The sequence below is a fragment of the Sprattus sprattus genome, assembly GCF_963457725.1.
Source record: "Sprattus sprattus genome assembly, chromosome: 1".
In the NCBI taxonomy this organism is placed as follows: domain Eukaryota; kingdom Metazoa; phylum Chordata; class Actinopteri; order Clupeiformes; family Clupeidae; genus Sprattus; species Sprattus sprattus.
The window spans coordinates 34,508,620-34,527,277 of record NC_137920.1 but is presented as its reverse complement, the minus strand read 5'-3'; the positions used below and the strand labels follow the sequence as shown (position 1 = coordinate 34,527,277).

The 18,658-nt window shown below is 38.7% G+C and overlaps 1 protein-coding gene across 1 annotated transcript; it reads right to left on the bottom strand.

Moving 5' to 3' along the window:
- Positions 1–2,818: 2,818 nt before the first annotated feature.
- LOC308369378 (microfibril-associated glycoprotein 4-like) lies at positions 2,819–7,019 on the bottom strand (the record flags this gene model as incomplete). Its single annotated transcript, XM_080843791.1, has 5 exons — positions 2,819–3,102; positions 3,683–3,850; positions 5,639–5,735; positions 5,975–6,187; positions 7,014–7,019. 5 exons carry the CDS (start codon positions 7,017–7,019, stop codon positions 2,819–2,821), a joined length of 768 nt encoding a protein of 255 aa, XP_080699917.1.
- Between the last annotated feature and the right edge of the window lie 11,639 nt (positions 7,020–18,658).

Here is an 18,658-nt window from a genome sequence, read left to right as displayed (position 1 = left end):
CTTTGCCATCTCTATTTGAAAAGCTCTGTGATGTTAGTATAGGAGTACGGCCTACCAGCTAAAGGGCTCATCATCAAAATTATTTGGATTGATGTCTTTTAGCTATTCCCCCAGCCCAGATTAAATCTAATGGTTTATGATCATAATGAAAAAATGTACAGTGTACAAATGTTCACAACACCTGTGTTTGCCCATACAGTAAGTAAAGGAGGAGAGGGGCACGTTTTGTATGCACTGCAGTAGACCTCCACAAAGGTGTGTGTGAGCATTTAACCGTGCAGCTCTTGCAACCTTGCAGGAGGAGAGGAGACTGTGGGCTTTAATTGCCTGCTGTGGAGGACACTCCTGCTTGGCACAACACTCACAATAAGAGAATTCCAAAAATGAACACGAGAGAGATATTGATAGCTCATTACTGGCACAACAAGGCATACGCTAATTCCGGCAAAAGAATGAATATTTGTTTCTTTTTCTTAACTTGATTCAAACCCTTTTTAACACATGGTTTTAAACAAGGTCTAGTATGAATCCACTGAAAAAGAGAGTTCAACATTCTAACTCCTGCATACTACAGTGTTTGCTGAATTTCAGATTCAACAGTTTGTATTTTACCTCTAACATGCCATGTGAAATTAGACTGTTTAATGTAGATGTTTCGAATGCACTGAAGTCTACAGGTTCATACAATTGTGTATAATGACGGCGACAAAAAATGATTTCTTTCAAGTTCATCAACTATTTACAGTGAGACTCTACTTGCCCTGCCCACTAGATGGCATTAGTTTGGTATGCATACAGCAAAAGGCCCAATTTGAATTAAAGTTAACTCAACGCAGGCGTAGATGGTTTTAGTCAAAAACTAAAGAGCCAACAACACATGCAAAACCATGAGAAACACCAAGAACACCACAACTCCTGCGCTTATTAACCAAATGGGACCCAAGGCACCCTTTAAAAACGCTTTCTAAAACATATAAGACAAAAAAATGGTGACAGAACATTCACTAAAACCTTTATTTCTCAGCAGATCCATTTGAGAGCTTAAACATTTGGTTTTAACTGGAAATCATTGCTTTTACCATAGAAAAGTAAGTGTGTTCATGCACAGATAGTGAAGATGTTGACGGATGTGCTTACCAAACACTCCATGTATACAGCCCTAAACTGTGACCGTGACACCAGCATCACTCCCTTGACAACGCCTACTTCCTGCAGATCCTTGTCTTCTGAGAGAGTTTTTCACGGTCATGCTCAGATGTGGCTCCCGCAGCTACTGTTGCTTGTGGAGCACTCTTTGCTGTCACTGGGGTAACAAGTTCCTGTGCCAGGTTGTCTCTTTGTAGCCACTCTTGTACTTGGCTGTGAATAATGTTTTTTTCCTCAGTGGGGTGCCTTGTGGTTGACATTAAGCTAGAGATCTAACCAGCCATCAAGTGAGGCATACAAGTTTTAAAAATCATTTTTAAACTTGTCTCAATACCATGTCCACTTTTTCAACACTTGACACTTCATCGTATCAGTGGACAATGTGAAAACTGCGGATACTTGTGCATTTCTTTGATACAAAATGTATTCAATTACTGTATTCTGAAAAAGCTTTGTCCTCAAGTAATAATCCCTGGATAACAAGAAACAAGTACAACTTGTAGTAACTGGTGAGTCAGAATGCTTTCCCCCTCCCTCACGTTGGCTTGCTGTAGCCTGATGCATTACCCTTCAGTCTTTCATGTAGACCTATTGTGCTATTGTAGGCCTTGTGTGAACAATACTTTTTAAACTAGCAGCAGGGAAGATTGAGGCGGATAGTATTGTAGTATGTTTGCAAGCGGCAATAGTAGCCTATTATTGTCGCAATACTTTTGTCCCATTTTGTTTTGTGAACATTTTGTTGCACTTCTTGCTTCTATAAATTTTGTGAAAAGGCGAACGTGATTAGCAAAGGGAACTTGCTTTGGCTCTCATTGACAATGGTATTCTAGGTGCTGAGAGGCCAGATGATATGTGTTGAATTGAGTGAGTCTGTGGGTGAGACTTGTGTGTTGCTCTGAACAAGCAGGCCACTTTCCTTAGGTCAGCTGATTGAGCCTTCACTCATTTTGCTACTGTTGTGGGATGCATTTATAAGAACTAGACTGTCTGCGCACGCGTATGTTAAGTAGTCTCAGTGAGATAAGCCACCAGCCGCTACTGGGTCACGGAACCTGAAAACAAAGATATTGGCTATGTTTGAAATGCCGGGTACACTCACATAGCATCTGGGTCTTAAGGGAGACGCATGCAAATGGGTTAAAGTCTGCTACAATGCTGATGTTGATGACCAAACCATTTAGACATGCTGGAGATTTTCTCATTTGATTAACGTTCTAGTTCACTTCACCACAGCATCAACACATAAAGCTGTGCTTCAACACCTCACTTCATCAGAACACACATTAGAATTGAGAAAAAAAAAAAAAAAAATCCCGGATGGAAAGGTTGAAATATTTATTTGGGACTTAATTTAAGGCAAATCAAGGAATGGAATTGCGTAGAAACACCAACGATTCATCAACATACAGCGTGTTTGCAATGAGAGATCAAAAGCAGAACATTACTGAAGAAATTAAGTGATGACTTTTATCACTTTATGAATTAAAAAAAAAAAAAAAAATCCATCCCTGTATGTTCTTAATACATCTAATTTCAGAATGTCTTAGTCCATTCCTAAACAGGATGACCAGTTAATGTTTAATTGGGATATGACAAATAAACCAGAGACATCTTCAACTAGTTACTTAGATTAGCCCTAAACCTCTTAACCAATAAACCAGAGACTTGTTTAACTAGTTAGCTCATCCAAAGATAACCTCTTAACCTTCATAGAAATGGCCTTCAGTGAGTTCAGAGTCCATCCCTTCCATATCACACCAGACCCATCAATGCTACGGTGGTCTTTCCATTGGTATCGACCATTTGTGTTGGCCTGCATGCAACCCCCCCTCCCCCCGTTAAACCAAAATCCTCCATATCTATGATCCTTATTGCAATGACCCCAGGACCAGCCATCCTGGTCCCTATCAAAGGTAGAGAACCTCTGTCCGTTGTGATGGCCCAGAGAATCACCTGAAAGGAGAATGCACTTTATTGGTAATTGTACAAATTAAACAAGTTAACAATGATAACATGCATGGAGGTGCATCGTGTTGTACAAACTAAACATGTACAGGTACAGTGTGTAGGATTGAAGGTGTTCTATTAGCAGGAATAAAATATAGTAGTTATAAAATTGTTTTCATTAAAGTTAATCACCTATCATAGCATACCATACTACCAGATATCACATAATTGTTGTGTTTTTTTTTTTTTTTTCGTTATCTAAGAATGAACCCTTCATATCTACATAAGGAGCAGGTCCTCTTCCATAGTGTCTGCCATGTGGCATTGCCACGTTTCATTGCCATGTTTCTCCATGTTGTCAAGAAGCTCAGAATGGGCAAACCATAACACTGGCTCCGGAGAGCGCCTTTCACATTCTTATGCTAACTGACAGCCATCATAGGTTATCCTACATGCTTGAAAGGGGATGGATGAGGGTGGGGTGTTCAGCTGGTTGTTATCTGCAACCTCTCCACTAAATGCCACTTAAACCTACACAATGCACCTTCAAAGCAGAAACAAAGAGTTGAAATGAGATCACTCTTACCTGCACCGCCATTATCGAAGTCAACTAAACGAAGTCTGTACCCGTCCGACTCTGATTCTACATAGAAGGTTTCGTACAGGGCATAGACCTTCGCCCCCTCAAAGTCCTCCACGTCCACTCTCAACATATACTTTGTCCTCCATGTGAGGAGATGCATGTTCTGGAGACCTAAAGGCAAATGCCACCAAAATGTTGTTGGAAGGAACATGAACAAACAATGGAAATAAATAAACTATGTTTTATATATGGGCCATTCTACCGAATTCGTGTAATATGCAGTCCCTCAACAATAAAAACTATTTACAAAACAATTAGGTATTTAGGCATAGATATTTAATTAGAAAATGTTATGGTCTATATAAACCCAATGCATTACATGAGATAGTGATAAGCTAAATATATACAAAATCATCATTTATAGGGTACTTTCTATTGGGAAGTAGCTGTCCCCAACCCTGACATCTAAATTTCAATGCCTTTAAATAACACTTTTCAATTTTTTTAGATTTTTTTCAATGATTTAATTTCAAAGATCTTTATGATTGGGTTGAAACAGAACTTGGAATATTTAGATTTATTGTGGGTTTAATTTTTAAATCAATTTTCTATACTCAAAAAATCATGTCCCTAGTTTTCATGTCACTACCGAAACACAAGAGTTTTAGTCCATTGGCTGAGCCTGTGTTTTAGCCACGACTCTACATTTTTGACCATGCAGTGACAATGCATCTCTGTCCCTCATGGTTGAATGGTAAGTAGCTAAATCCCATAGTTTTTATATAAATGTGTTCCAAAGTCTGAAAATCGACATGTAACCTTAAGAATTGTCACTACCGAAACGCATGTTTTCTTCAATTAAGTAAACCTTTTGGGGTTTCATGGAAAATCTTATGTTTGTATGTGTGTTCACCTCTTCAAAGATGTGTTTGAAAGCCGTGTGCTTGCTAGAATTCTTTATTTATGCTTAAAATTAGCTAGAATTGTCACTACCGAAACAGTCACTACCGAAACATATGGTAGTGACCTGATGATTTCAGTAGTGACAAAATGAAATGGTAAGTAGTTAAATCCGCTAATTTTTTTAATAAATGTGTTGTGTGGACTAAAGGGCGGCCCTGAGCACCTTTTGGAAGATTTTGGGAGAGAAATGAACATCTATCCTACAGTGCAGTCACTACCGAAACACTGGATGTCACTACCGAAACAGTGCAGCACTACCGAAACACAGGATGTTTTGTAAAAAATTAAGTATATTGAGTAATCAACTAAAATGTTATGATACTGATTGGATTAATGTATGTTCAATTTCATCAATCAACAACTCTGGAATCAATATGATCAGTATTTTGCATTTTACAAAGAAATATTGCACTTAGATTTTGATGAATTGTATAAATTGAACTTGAAAATTTGGTAAAAAATTCATTTTTATGGATTTCATTGTGAAAGCCTTCAAGAAATATTTGTAAAAATACTCTTCAGAGAAGGGAAGGAAACACAATCTGAACAGGTCAATAATAATACTTTTTTACTATAGTAAATGTGATGTTTCGGTAGTGACAATTTTTGGAAGAGGAAAAACATTCCAACACATTCTGAAAATACAATATAAAAATTGACTGTTCTTTTACTAGATAAGTGTACTTTAGATATGGTACAATATACATACGGACAAAGTTTTGGGAATAAAACATAAAAAAAATCAAAATATTTCCGACCTGACTTTGCACCAATTCGGTAGAATGGCCCATATCTGACATGGAAAGAAAAACAGGAAACAAACATAGTAGCTCGGACCGAGCCATAAACAATTCCAACCAATCAACACACATGCTTCAGTAGCACAGGAGGAAAGGCTGTAATTGTATTGCTGTTGAGCTCAAATATCGACAACATTTTAAGAAACCGAATAGCGAACCCTGCCTAATGAAATACAGGTGATTGCAGATATCTTACCAAGCCAGTACTCTCCCTTCTTCTTTCCAAAACCCTCGATGTACTGACTGTACGGCCTGTCAAAACTCACAGTGCCATCCATTCTCCTCATGATCACCTGATGTGAAGGTGTTAGAAGGTGAATCATGTAGGTTATGGTAGACCATGTAAAACAGGCATATTAAACTTTCAAGTCATGCAAAGAAATATTTTAGGTTCATATTTTGTGATCATTTATATATATGCCATACACCTCGATCAATGCTATATTTTACAGTTGGCCTTAAAAGTATCATGCCAAAGTATGATGCCACTAGCTCCGAAGCAACACTTTTTATGAATCAAGCTGGTACTCACTGTCCAATGGCCTTGATGGTTTTCATTGTCAGTGCAGCCCATGTCACAGAACACCTCCATAGGCACTTCCTGTCCTACAGGGTAGATGGTGTAAACGCCATTGTGAGCCGATCCGTTTCTGAAGACATCCTCACAGTCAATAGGAAGGTCCTCCTCAGTGATGGGGAGAGACTGCACCAGCAGGGGAAGAAGTAGAGCAAGGGACCAGTAAACCTGCAAGTGTTGAGGAGAGAAATGTGAATGAAACACTAAAGCATTGGTCTCTTATGCTGTGGTTTCAGTGTTTAGAGCCAAATCGCTTTTCTTGTGTTGTCCTTAAAAAAATGATTTCGCTTTATTTACAATATAAATTGATAAAATGAAAGGCACAATTCACAATTTGTCTGAAAGTGTGTTGATATTTTAGCTCAACATCCAATCAAAATGAAACCCTTTCCTTTCCAAGCAGAAGCAACGTGTTTATTTTGCTAAAATTGTTTATATCTTGCTCCGAGCCACCACGTTTCCCCTGTACAGGACTGTGTCCAAACACTTTTTTTGGAGCACGCACACTGAACAGACAGCTTAAGGACCATGACTTGAGCATTGGTCTCTTATGCTGTTGTTTTAGTGTATAGAACCGAATCGCTTTCTTGTTTTGTCCTTAATACATTTGTGTTTATTTTTTGGAGCATGCACACTGATCGGACAGCTAAATGACCACGAGGAGCAATTAGCTGATTTTGACAAAACGTGTTCAAGATTAGGATCATGGACTCCACCTTTAAAGGGATTGGACACAAATACACCCAATGTGGTTGACCTTGTAACTCAAATACTGGAGATATGAGTCATGACAATATTGGAGGCAATGTGTGACAAATCAAAGATATGAGCTATGATGTACCATGATGTCCAAATCCTTTCATAGTTTTCCGCAGCTCATAAATATTAACATTGTTAAATACCCATACTTGTAGGCCTCTGATATTAAATTGTTATATGAAATTACATTTTTTTGTAATACTTAAGCAAAATTTTTATTTCTGCTGACACTCACCATCATGGTGCCCAGGTCTTGTGTCTACAAAGATCAATGCAAGGTTATCAGATGCAAGGTTAGCACAGAATTTGTCAAAATGTGGTTATTATTGTCAATATTAAGCACAAAATATCAATAGTGTTACCCTACTTTTTGTAACCAAAATGTATTAGAAGTTGCACTAAGGTGTCTGACAAATACTTTAAATGTAAACTAATAACGAGTAATTAACTCTTGTAATTGCTTTGCCACAGATGCTAATTATAATCTCACCTTTGTTTACGTGCAGCTGTCCCGGGGTTATCACTCCGGTACTTACACTCACCACTTCTTTTATAGTGCAATGTGGATTACGCCTTTGAGCAGGTGACAGAGGTGGGCGTATAAACAAAGTTATAGAAGTGCAACCAGTATGACTTGTTTTGTTGCATAAAAAACTCCCGTTTAACAGAAAGTAAACTTGTAGAATGTAGATTAACAGGTAAGTATGAAATTGAGAAGTGCAGACATCAGTCTATGCTGGGAAAATACTGGGAAGTGCTGGGAAGTCCAGAACCACGTTTCTCACTTTGTGGATGTTATTTTGGCTAAACTGTGACTGTGAAGCACTGTGAATTTTAAAGAACCAATATGTAACACTGACAAGAAGCATTTAAAATGAGTACTGCAGGTTGCCATGTTGAGGACACTGAACGTACATGAATGAGCGCAACGTTAAACTTGGACAATGGCAAAAGTCCTACACTGTAAGTTTATCAACTAATGTAATTGTTTGCAATCTTTTCATTGTTGGCTGGCTACGGTCACCCAAAGGTAAGCCCGCTATTCCAACAAAAAAGTCCAAACAGATTCTTGTCCAATTCGTACTGCAGATGATCTGAAAACAATCCCCAAGTATGAGGTGCAGTTAGTAGCTACACCAGCAGGAGTCAACATTCCTTGACATGAGCTGACACAACTACCTCCACATCCATACAAAAAGAGACAATAGCCGTGTTTCTCTTATCGGGCCAAATCTGGACGAGCTATTGTGTGCCAGTTGCGTTCCAAGTCCAAATGGCCTCATTTCTCCTCATGTCCCAACTGTTACCATCTCTGGACTCCAAACCACCATCAACGCTGCATTTTACTGATGATGGTTAACTGGACTCATCTCTTATTTTAATTTCCAGTTTTTCTATAAAAGTATATAGTGTACTTGTTTTACATTTATCTTTAAACAAATATGAGCCTACATTTGAGAATAGTGTTTGTAATGTTTAATCAATTAATTATTTCTTTATTTATGTGTATTTTCACTGTGAACTCAGCTACCTCAACTGGAAAGCGCTTCGGTTCGATTGACCATCTTGCGCCTCTTGTTTCACCTTTCAACACATAGCTTTGTCAAAATGTATATCTCTACTGCATGTGTGCGATAATGTGAGATAAAACGCTCAACCTAGATACTAAAGATACTTAAATAAGGTTACGGGCACTCTCATAAGCCATAGGAAGTACTGGGAACAGGTTAAATACTTCCATTGCCAGATAAGACATGAACAATAAGTTCACATATTTTGTAGATTTACTGACTGACTGACTGATTTATAGCATTGGGACTACAACTGCATAAGATTAAAAAAATATTAACCAAATACATAACATTAATGTGGTGTGCAAATAGGCAAATACATTGATATATTAAAAACAATATGAGGTGATAATTCCAGCTCATTAAAGTGAGACGAGACAGTCAAATCTCTACCACTTCGCTCCTCTAATGAGTGTTTGTTGTCTTTGCCGTCTGTCTCCAGCAAGAGGTCGCAGTCAAGACTCTTTTCCTTCGTGGCACCTCAGTGGTGGAATTACCTACTTATACTGTCTGTTCCAGCGACACCCTTGGTACACCTTTTAATTATCCTCTGTCTAATTACTTAATTTGCTTGATCAAAACTACCCAAGCAATGTCCTAGCAACCAGCATAGCAACCACTTAATTTACCATAGAGACAGTGCTTCTATTCATGTTAACAGGTAGGCCTACATGTAAAAATAATTAATAAAATAGTTATATCGATACATATATATTCTGACTACTCACTTTCTTGTCTAAAATTATATACATAGTAGATATACTGCCCAGCCAATCTCTGTCTTTTAACTGAAATTCCTGGGAGTGTTTTCTACCTTCAGCATAAACCAAGAATGGACAAAGATTGTTAAAAGAGACAGAGAGGCCGCAGTTTATGCGTATCTGAGACTGTGTTGTGCAGCACCAGCGCTGTTCACCTTGTACACTGCAGACTTCACCTACAACACAAAGTCTTGCCACATCCAGAAGTTCTCTGATGACTCTGCTGTTGTGGGGTGTATCAAGGATGGACAGGAGGGTGAGTACAGGAGCCTGGTGGACAACTTTGTGCAGTGGTGTAGGCATAACCACTTGCAGCTGAACACCACCAAGACCAAGGAGATGGTTGTGGATTTTAGGAGGTCTCAGCCTCCTCTGCTACCAGTCTCCATTGAGGGTGTCAGTGTGGAGGTGGTCAGACAGCACCTACAAGTACTTAGGGTTCATCTGGACAGTAAACTGGACTGGTCAGCCAACATAGATGCCATCTACAAGAAGGGTCAGAGCCGGCTCTACTTCCTGAGAAGGCTGAGGTCCTTCAATGTCTGCAACAAACTCCTGCTAATGTTTTACCAGTCTGTTGTTGCCAGCGTCCTTTTTTATGCTGTGGTGTGCTGGGGAGGCAGCATTAAGAAGAGGGATGCAGGGCGACGTGACAGGCTGGTGAGAAAGGCAGGAGCTGTTGTTGGCACCGAACTGGACTGCCTAACAACAGGGGCGGAGAGAAGGACCCTGAGTAGGCTGCTGACCATCTGACATCTTGGACCACCACCCACTGTACAGTACTTTCAACGGAGAGAGGAGCATTTTCAGTGGCAGACTCCTGTCACTGTCATGCTCATCGGACAGGCTGAGGAAGTCCTTTGTCCCCAGGGCCATACAACTTTATAACGCCACGCAGAAGGGGAGGGGGAGGGAGATGGACTTCTCTGCATGAGTCTACCTCACTCTGCCCTCCTCTCCTCATCTTACTATATTCCATCCCACTGCCCATCCTTTTTTACTGGTTAAACTAGCTCCTTGGACAAACTTTACTTTACCTTACTATTTATATCACTTTGCACTATCCTCACACACACAAGCACAGGTACTCTCTGCACTATCCACACATGCACATGATCACCATGCACTACTTTCCCCATGGACATTTACACTGTCACAATTAATGCACACCGTAATATAGGGCCAGATCTATCCTGTACCTGTAAACACCCCACTCCCTGTGTACATGTTCTCCCTATGTGTATTGTTTTTATTGTTATTCATGTATGTATGTTTGTGAGTTAAGTGAATAAGCTACTGGATGACCTTAATTTCCCTTGAGTATAATAAAGTATTCATCTATCCATCATCTATCTATCTATCTAATTCTTCTTTCAGTTTACTCCATTTATTTAGGCCCCTATGTACAATTTTGGAGGAAGTTGGTTTAAAATAAATCTTCATAAAACAGCTGCAATAGATGTTTTTAACTGCTCATGTATCTTTTGAATTCCTGCCGTCGAAAAGTGCCTATTGAATTTGAAGTTGATACCAAAACTAGCTGCCTGTAAAAACAAACCCCGGAAAGTGGCACAATTTCCGGAATTGCAACGGTCTGGCTAAGGCTTACGGGAATCACTTTTAATGAGGAAGTGGGGTCAGCCAGGTTCTTCTGAGAACCCTCATGATCAGTGATGTGACATTGATATGCCAAAGGGATAGTCTGGTTGGCATGGGCTCCTTTGTCATGGCAGTTTGTTTTTGACAAATGGCACGAACAGGAGGTCATGCTTAAATACTTTCCATTGTTCATAAGTTTCAAGGTTTTGCCTGAGTGGTTATGAGAACTTCATGTTTTCAAGTTTGCTTTGAAACTGGTAAAGCAGGGAGGTGACATCACCAAGGTCAAGGATGCAAATGCAGAAGCGGATCTTATTATTTCGGGGAATTCTTCCCAGCAGCATCTTGGCCTATTTTCTCCTCATGTCCCAAATGCTACCATGTCTGGACCCATCATCGACGCTGTACTTGTTCTAAATGTATCTTTAAATAAATATGATCCTACATTTGAGAATAGTGTTTTGTGGTAGGCTATACAGTCTTGTATGATTCAAGTTCAATCAATTAATTATTCCTTTATCTATGTGTATTTCCACTGTGAACTCAGCTACCTCACCTAGAAATCACTTTGGTTCAACTCCACCCCATTTAAACTAAAACATATTGCGCCTCTTGTTTCACCTGTCAACACATCGCTTTGATAAAAATGTATCTTTGTACTGCATGTGGGCAGGCATTTTGAACTGAGAGTGCAATAATGTGAGATAAAACGCTCAAGGAAATACATACGAGAGATATGGAAATACCTGGGATGTTTTTCTACCTTCAGCATAAACCAAGACGGGACAAAGATGGTACATTTTTCTTTCAGGTTACTTCATTTATTTAGGCCCCTTTGTACAATTTCGGATGAAGATGGTTCAAAATAAATATTCATAAAACAGCTGCAATAGATGTTTTTAATTGCTCATGTATCTTTTGAGGTTCTGCAGTCGAAAGTGCCTATTAAATTTGAAGTTGATACCAAAACCAGTTTCCTATAAAAACAAATACCAGAAAGTGGCAGTTATTGGAATTGTAGCATTCTTGATAAGGCCTACGGGATTCCATTTCATAAACAAGTCGGGACATCAAGGTTCTTCTGAGAAGCCATGTGATCAGTGAGATGACATTGATATGCCCAGGTGATGACAAGTTGTTAATGACAGACAGTACAAAACAGTAGGTACTGCCAATATACTTGAATGAGAATGTCATGTTTTCAAGTGTGTTTTGCAAATGGAAGGTAAACTGGTAGAGCAAGGAGGTGTCATCGCCAAGGTCAAGGACTCTCATCTGTTATTAAAGTCATTGCATGAGTAGATATGATGATGAATATGGACTATCTTTTTACACTAATTCTGTTTTAGGTATAATATCCAACTAATTACTGGACTTTTAATTCAAATGCATATTTGTGATTTTTATATTTCCCAGTAGAGAATGTTTTTTCGTAACTAACTGTTGTTTGAACACCAGGGCCCTGTTCGGCGTAGCTCGCTCGCGGTTTAGCGAGCTAATTTTCAGGCTAAAAAAAGAAAACGCCCCTTTTTTTGGTTCGGCGAAGCAACTTTAGATAAATTACCATAGTAACATATCACTTAGCACTAACCTTCAGTAGCATATACCATACACCATAGCATTTTTGTAGAAAATGATTAAGGAGGATGCATGATAAGTCAAACATCAAGCAAGTGCAACACAAGACAAAGCAAGGCGGCAAATAAGCGACTTACTAGTTCGGAAAACAGTAGAAAGCCGGGCGGCGTCAGGCAATCCTACAATTAGCAGTTATAAGCCTATGGACCCTGCTATGGCAATGGCACGGAGGCGATTCTCCATATTAAAAGTCATTGTAGCGCCCCAATTTTTTTCAAGCTGTTATTTTAAGGTAAAACCGCTTATCCTAACCCAAATCCTGAAGTATAATTGTTGCATACTGTTACTTAAATCATTTTAACATTAGCGAGCTGATTGAGAACAGGAAATGTCGGGGCGTCAACGGCTGATCCGCATCCAAATCTTGTGGTTAATTTCAACCAGGCTACACTTATCAGGACAATTGCGGGTGCACGTCCTACTTCAAAAGGCAGAAAAGGTCGATCACCAAAACAATGATTTTCTAATGGTATAATGGTTCTAAACTCAAAGAAAAAGGCTCTTTTTTTCCACTGAGCAGGAGATAAACATAAACGCTTATGAAGAATACAAGACCATAATCATGACAAAAGCCAAAACCGCCACCGATGTGAGAGCAAGACAAGAAACGGTGTGTGAGGATGTCTTTTGGGCAGTGTTGTATAAAGTACTCAAAAGCCATACTTGAGTAAAAGTACAGATACGTTACTGGAAAATTACTCAAGTAAAAGTAAAAGTCATCTTTTAGAATATTACTTAAGTAAAAGTATTAAAGTATCTGATCTTTACTGTACTTAAGTATCAAAAGTAATTTTCTGATATTAAATGTACTTTATATTGAAAGTAAAAGTAAAAAGTTAAAAACAAAGTAAATGCTGTTAATAAAAAAGCAAAGGGTCAGAATTTTGAGAATAATGAAGTTTATTCAGACTAAAATGAGCAAACTTATAAACATGGGCTGATTTGAACCACACTCCCTACTCAATACATCGACAAAGACAAACACATCTACTGTATGTCTGCAAATGAAGCTGCTTATATTATATTATATATATCTAGATAGCGATCTACACTTTTGCTAGGTGGTAACTAACTATCTAGTTAAGATAACATCCACAAACAGTTATGGTTAATGTCAACTGGTATTATTACCACTCTCTTCAACAAATGTGTTAATGTTAAAATCAAAATGTTGACGTCAAAATGTTAATATTACCGTCTGAAATTGCACGCTGAGCTATTCCCTGATTGACACCTGTATGCTATTGCTTTGATTATTGTTGTGTCCCCTTCGTTGTTGATCTTAATGTTTTTGATATGTTCTTCCACTGCATATTGCAAAGGTCTTGTGGTGCTATTGTATTTCATAACATGTGTGCCTTCATAGATAATAATCTGTGTGATGAACTTCTGAGAAACGAAACCACGTGATCAGTGGGGTGTCTAATATATGCCCAAGATATTATCTGGTTGGTATGGGCTATTTGGTCATGGGAAGTTCTATCCTATCTATCAGTTATCACGCTATCTGGTTTGCATAGAACATAGCTTTGAGTGCGCTAATGTGAGAAAAAGAAATACATACCAGAGAAAATTAAATGAGGTTATGGGAACTCTCATGGCCACTGGGAACAGGTTTAGTTCTTCCATTGCCAGATAAGATATGATGAATCTGATATGATCATATGTTTTGCAGATTCACTGACTGACTGATTGATTTATAGCCTTGGGACTGCAAGTGCCTAAGATTAACAGATATTATTAACACATAACAGTACATAACGTTAATATGGTGTGCAAATAAGGCAAATGGATTGATATATTAAACACACCATGAGGTGATAATTCCAGTTTATTAAAGTGAATGAGACAGTCAAATCTCTACCACTTCGCTCCTCTGATGAGAGTTTGTTGTCTGCTGTCTGTCTCCAGCAAGAGAACGCAGTCGAGACTCTTTTCATTCGTGGCACATCAGTGGTGGAATTACCTACTTAGTACTGTCTGTTCCACTGACGGCCTTGGTACATTTAAAAAGTGCTTTAAAACTCACCATTTTAATTATCTTCTGTGTAGTTAGTTAATTTGCTTGACCCTAACTACCCAAACAGTGTCCTAGACATCCGCAAAATCAGGCCGTACCTAACCCAGCATACATGCCACCCAGCTGCTGGTACAAACCTGGGTGATTTCCGCGTTGAATACTGCAACACCCTCATAACGGGCCTGCCAGCACGCGTGGTGAAACCACTACAGATGATCCATAGTGCGGCAGCGCGTCTGGTGCTAACCTACCGAAGAGGGCACATGTCAACCCACTACTCATTGAGCTCCACTGGCTGCCTGTAGCTGCTTGCATTAAGTTCAAGTCACTTATGCTCGCTTACAGAGTGATTGCTGGTTCTGCTCCCACCTGTTTAAATGCTGTTGTAAGGGCCAATGAAGTTGGTTTAAAATAAATCTTCGTAAAGCAGCTGCAAAAGATATACTCTCCAGCCAATCTCTGTCTTTTAACGGAAATACCAGGGATGTTTTTGTACCTTCAGCATAAACCAAAACAGGACACAGGTTCATTTTTCTCCATTTATTTAGGCCCCTATGTACAATTTCCGATGAAGTTGGTTTAAAATAAATCAAAAAGTGCCTATTGAATTTGAAGTTGATACCAAAACTAGCTGCCTGTAAAAACAAACCCCAGAAAGTGGCACAGTTATTGGAATTGTAGCATTCTTGCTAAGGCTTACGGGATTTTAAAGAGGAAGTCGGGACATCAAGGTTCTTCTGAGAAGCCATGTGATCAGTGAGATGACATTGATATGCCCAGGTGATGACAAGTTGTTTATGACAGACGGTACAAAGAGGAGGTTCTGCGATAAGACTTTCCATTGTTCGTATATGGTTTTGCCTGAGTGGACATGAGAACTTCATGTGTTCAAGTGTGTTTTGCAACTGGTAGAGCAAGGAGGTGACACCGCCAAGGTCAAGGATTCTCATCTGTTATTAAAGCTATAACAAGAGTTGATATGATGATGAATATGAACTATCTTTTTACACTAATTCTTCTACAATAATTGCAAACATCGCACAGGGTTTATATACTTAAGATTTATCCACTAAAGGAGGTGACATCGCCAAGGATGCACATGCAGAGGCTGATCTTATTCCGGGGATTCTCTGTGTTATTGAAGTTATTATAGAGTTTAAATTTCAAACCCTGCTTCATTAGCGTTGTTTAAGGGGATTTCCACATCACCCACACAGTGATGACAATGTATCTATGAAGTAATGAACCTGTACTGTAAGTCGCCTTGAAATTATAATTATTTAAATGCGAGGATGCCTGTAGAATTGATGTGAACGCAATCACCAACGATTTCTCACAAATTCAGCCCTTAAGAACATGGGAGAACTCCAATCTGGCCTATCTACGACTTATTTTACATAAGACACAGGTCATGTACCGCAACTTCAAACTTAATAGTATAGTTTCATACTATCTTAATTTAACAGCTGCAATAAATGGCCTATCTACGACTGATTTTCCACATTTTCAAATCCTGTTCTTAGCTAAGAATGAATCCCAGATAAGAACATATTCATGAATGCCCAAATTGTCCCGGGAACTTCATAAGTAGAGTTAAGAAGAGTAGAGTTAAGAAGAGTAGAGTTAAGAAGACATTTCTCCAGATAAGAACATATTCATGAATGCCCAAATTGTCCCGGGAACTTCATAAGTAGAGTTAAGAAGAAATTTCTTCTTAACTTTTTCTTAATTGCGTTCGAGAATGAGGTCCATTGTCATTACTGTGTAGATGTTGTGGAAATCCCCTTAAACAGGATCAGATATTGAAACAAACCTCAAACCAAGTTCATCACACAGATTATTATCTATGAAAGCACACATGTCATGAAATACAAAGGAACCACAAAACAAAGTCATAGTTACAAAATCATATTATATCCAAAACAGAATTATTGTAAAAACATTGTTCATATTCATCATCATATCAACTCATGTAATAACTTTAATAATAGATGAGAATCATTGGCCTTGCTCTACCAGTTCAGCTACCAGTTGCAAAACACACTTGAAAACATGACATTCTCATATAACCACTCAGGCTAAACCTTAAACTGTATTTAAATTAATTAAAGGCACAATATGCAACAATTATGCTTCAGGATTAGGGTTAGGATAAGCAGTTTAACCTTAAAATAACAGCTTAAAACAAATTGGGGCGCTACAATGACTTTTAATATGGAGAATTGCGTCCGTGTCAATGGCATAGCAGGGTCGATAGGCATATAACTGCCTTCTGTAGTTTTGCCTGCCGATGCCCGCCGACCTGACTTTGATTACCTTCTGCCGATCTAGTAAGTAGCTTATTTGCCGTCTTGCCTAGTCTTGTGTTGCACATGATTGATGTTTGACTGTGTAAGGACAGTCGTTGAGTAATAAGTTTGTCATAATGTCAAAGTCAGCACATTTCAAGAGATTTCGTTAGTTTTAGCTGCTAGCATACCTTTAGCGAATAGCTATTAATCCTTAATGCACCTTTGAAGTGTTTAAGTATTTTAGCAGTACCTCCTGTTTGTACCGTATGTCATAAACAACTTGTCATTACCTGGGCATATCAATGTCATCTCACTGCTCACATGGCTTCTCAGAAGGGCCTCGATGTCCCGACCTCCTCATTCAATGAAACCCCCTTAGCAAGAATCCTACAATTCCAATAACTGCGCCACTCTCTGGGGTTTGTTTTTTATAGACAACCAGTTTTGGTATCAACTTCAAATTCAGTAGGCACTTTTTGACTACAGGAACTCAAAAGATACATGCAATTAAAAAAAATCTATTGCAGGGGTTTTCTGAGGATATATTTTAAACCAACTTCATCAGAAATTGTACAAAGGGGCCTAAATAAATGGAGTAAACTGAAATAAAAATGAACCATATTGTCCTGTCTTTGTTTATGCTGAAGGTAGAAAAACATCCAAGGTATTTTCGTTAAAAGACAGAGATTGGCTTTATAGTATATCGACTTTATAAGATACCACTATCTTTTCAGGTAAGATATAGTATGAGACTATACCATTAAGTTTGATGTTGCGGTACATAACCTGTGTCTTCTGTAACGACGTGCAAGTGTTTGCTCCTCTCCCTCTCCTCGCACTTCATCTATAATGTTTTTTTTGTTAAAGACTAATTCAGACATTTGACAATAAAGTGAGTAGTCAGAATATATATGTATCTATATCCCATTTTAAATCTACCAAGGCTGTCACTGGAACAGACAGTACTAAGTAGGTAATTCCACCACTGAGGTGCCACGTATGAAAAGAGTCTTGACTGCGATCTCTTGCTGGAGACATACGGCTAATAAAACAAATGCTTATCAGAGGAGCGAAGTGGTAGAGATTTGACTGTCTCATTCACTTTAATAAACTGGAATTATCACCTCATGTTGTGTTATATATATAAATGTATTTGCCTATTTGCACACCACATCAATGTTTTTAATCTTATGCACCTGTGGTCCAGAGGCTATAAATGAATCATTCAGTCAGTATATCTACAAAATATGTGAACTCGTTGTTCATATCTTATCTGGCAATGGAAGCATTAAACCTGTTTCCAGTACTTCCTATAGCTTATGACAGTTCCCGGAACCTTATTTATCTCTAGTATCTATTTCCTTGAGCGTTTTATCTCACATTATCGCACTCTCAGATTAAAATGCCTGCCCACATGCAGTACAGAAATACATTTTGTCAAAGCGATGTGTTTACAGGTGAAACAAGAGGCACAATTTTTCTTAGTTTAAATGGGGAGGAGTTGAACCGAAGCGCTTTCCAGATGAGTTAACAGTGGAAATACACATAAATAAAGGAATAATTAATTGATTAAACGTTACAAACACTATTCTCAAATGTAGGCTCATATTTTTTTTAAGATAAATGTAAAACAAGTACGCTGTGATGAACTATTCAAAAGTAAACTATATACTTTCATAGAAAAGCTGGAGATGAAAATTAGAGATAAGTCCAGTTAACCAGCATCAGTAAAATGCAGCGTTGATGGTGGTTTGGAGTCCAGAGATGGTAAAAGCTGGAATCATGAGGAGAAAGGAGGCCAGTTGGAAACGCAAGTGGCCTTGGCACACACCAGCTCGCCCAGATTTGGCCCGATTAGAAACACGGCCATTGTCTCCTGTTGTATGGATGTGGATGCCAGGTAGTTGTGTCAGCTCATGGCAGGGGATGTTGACTCCTGCTGGTGTAGCTACTAACTGCACCTCATACTTGTGGATTGTTTTCAGATCAGCTGCGGTACG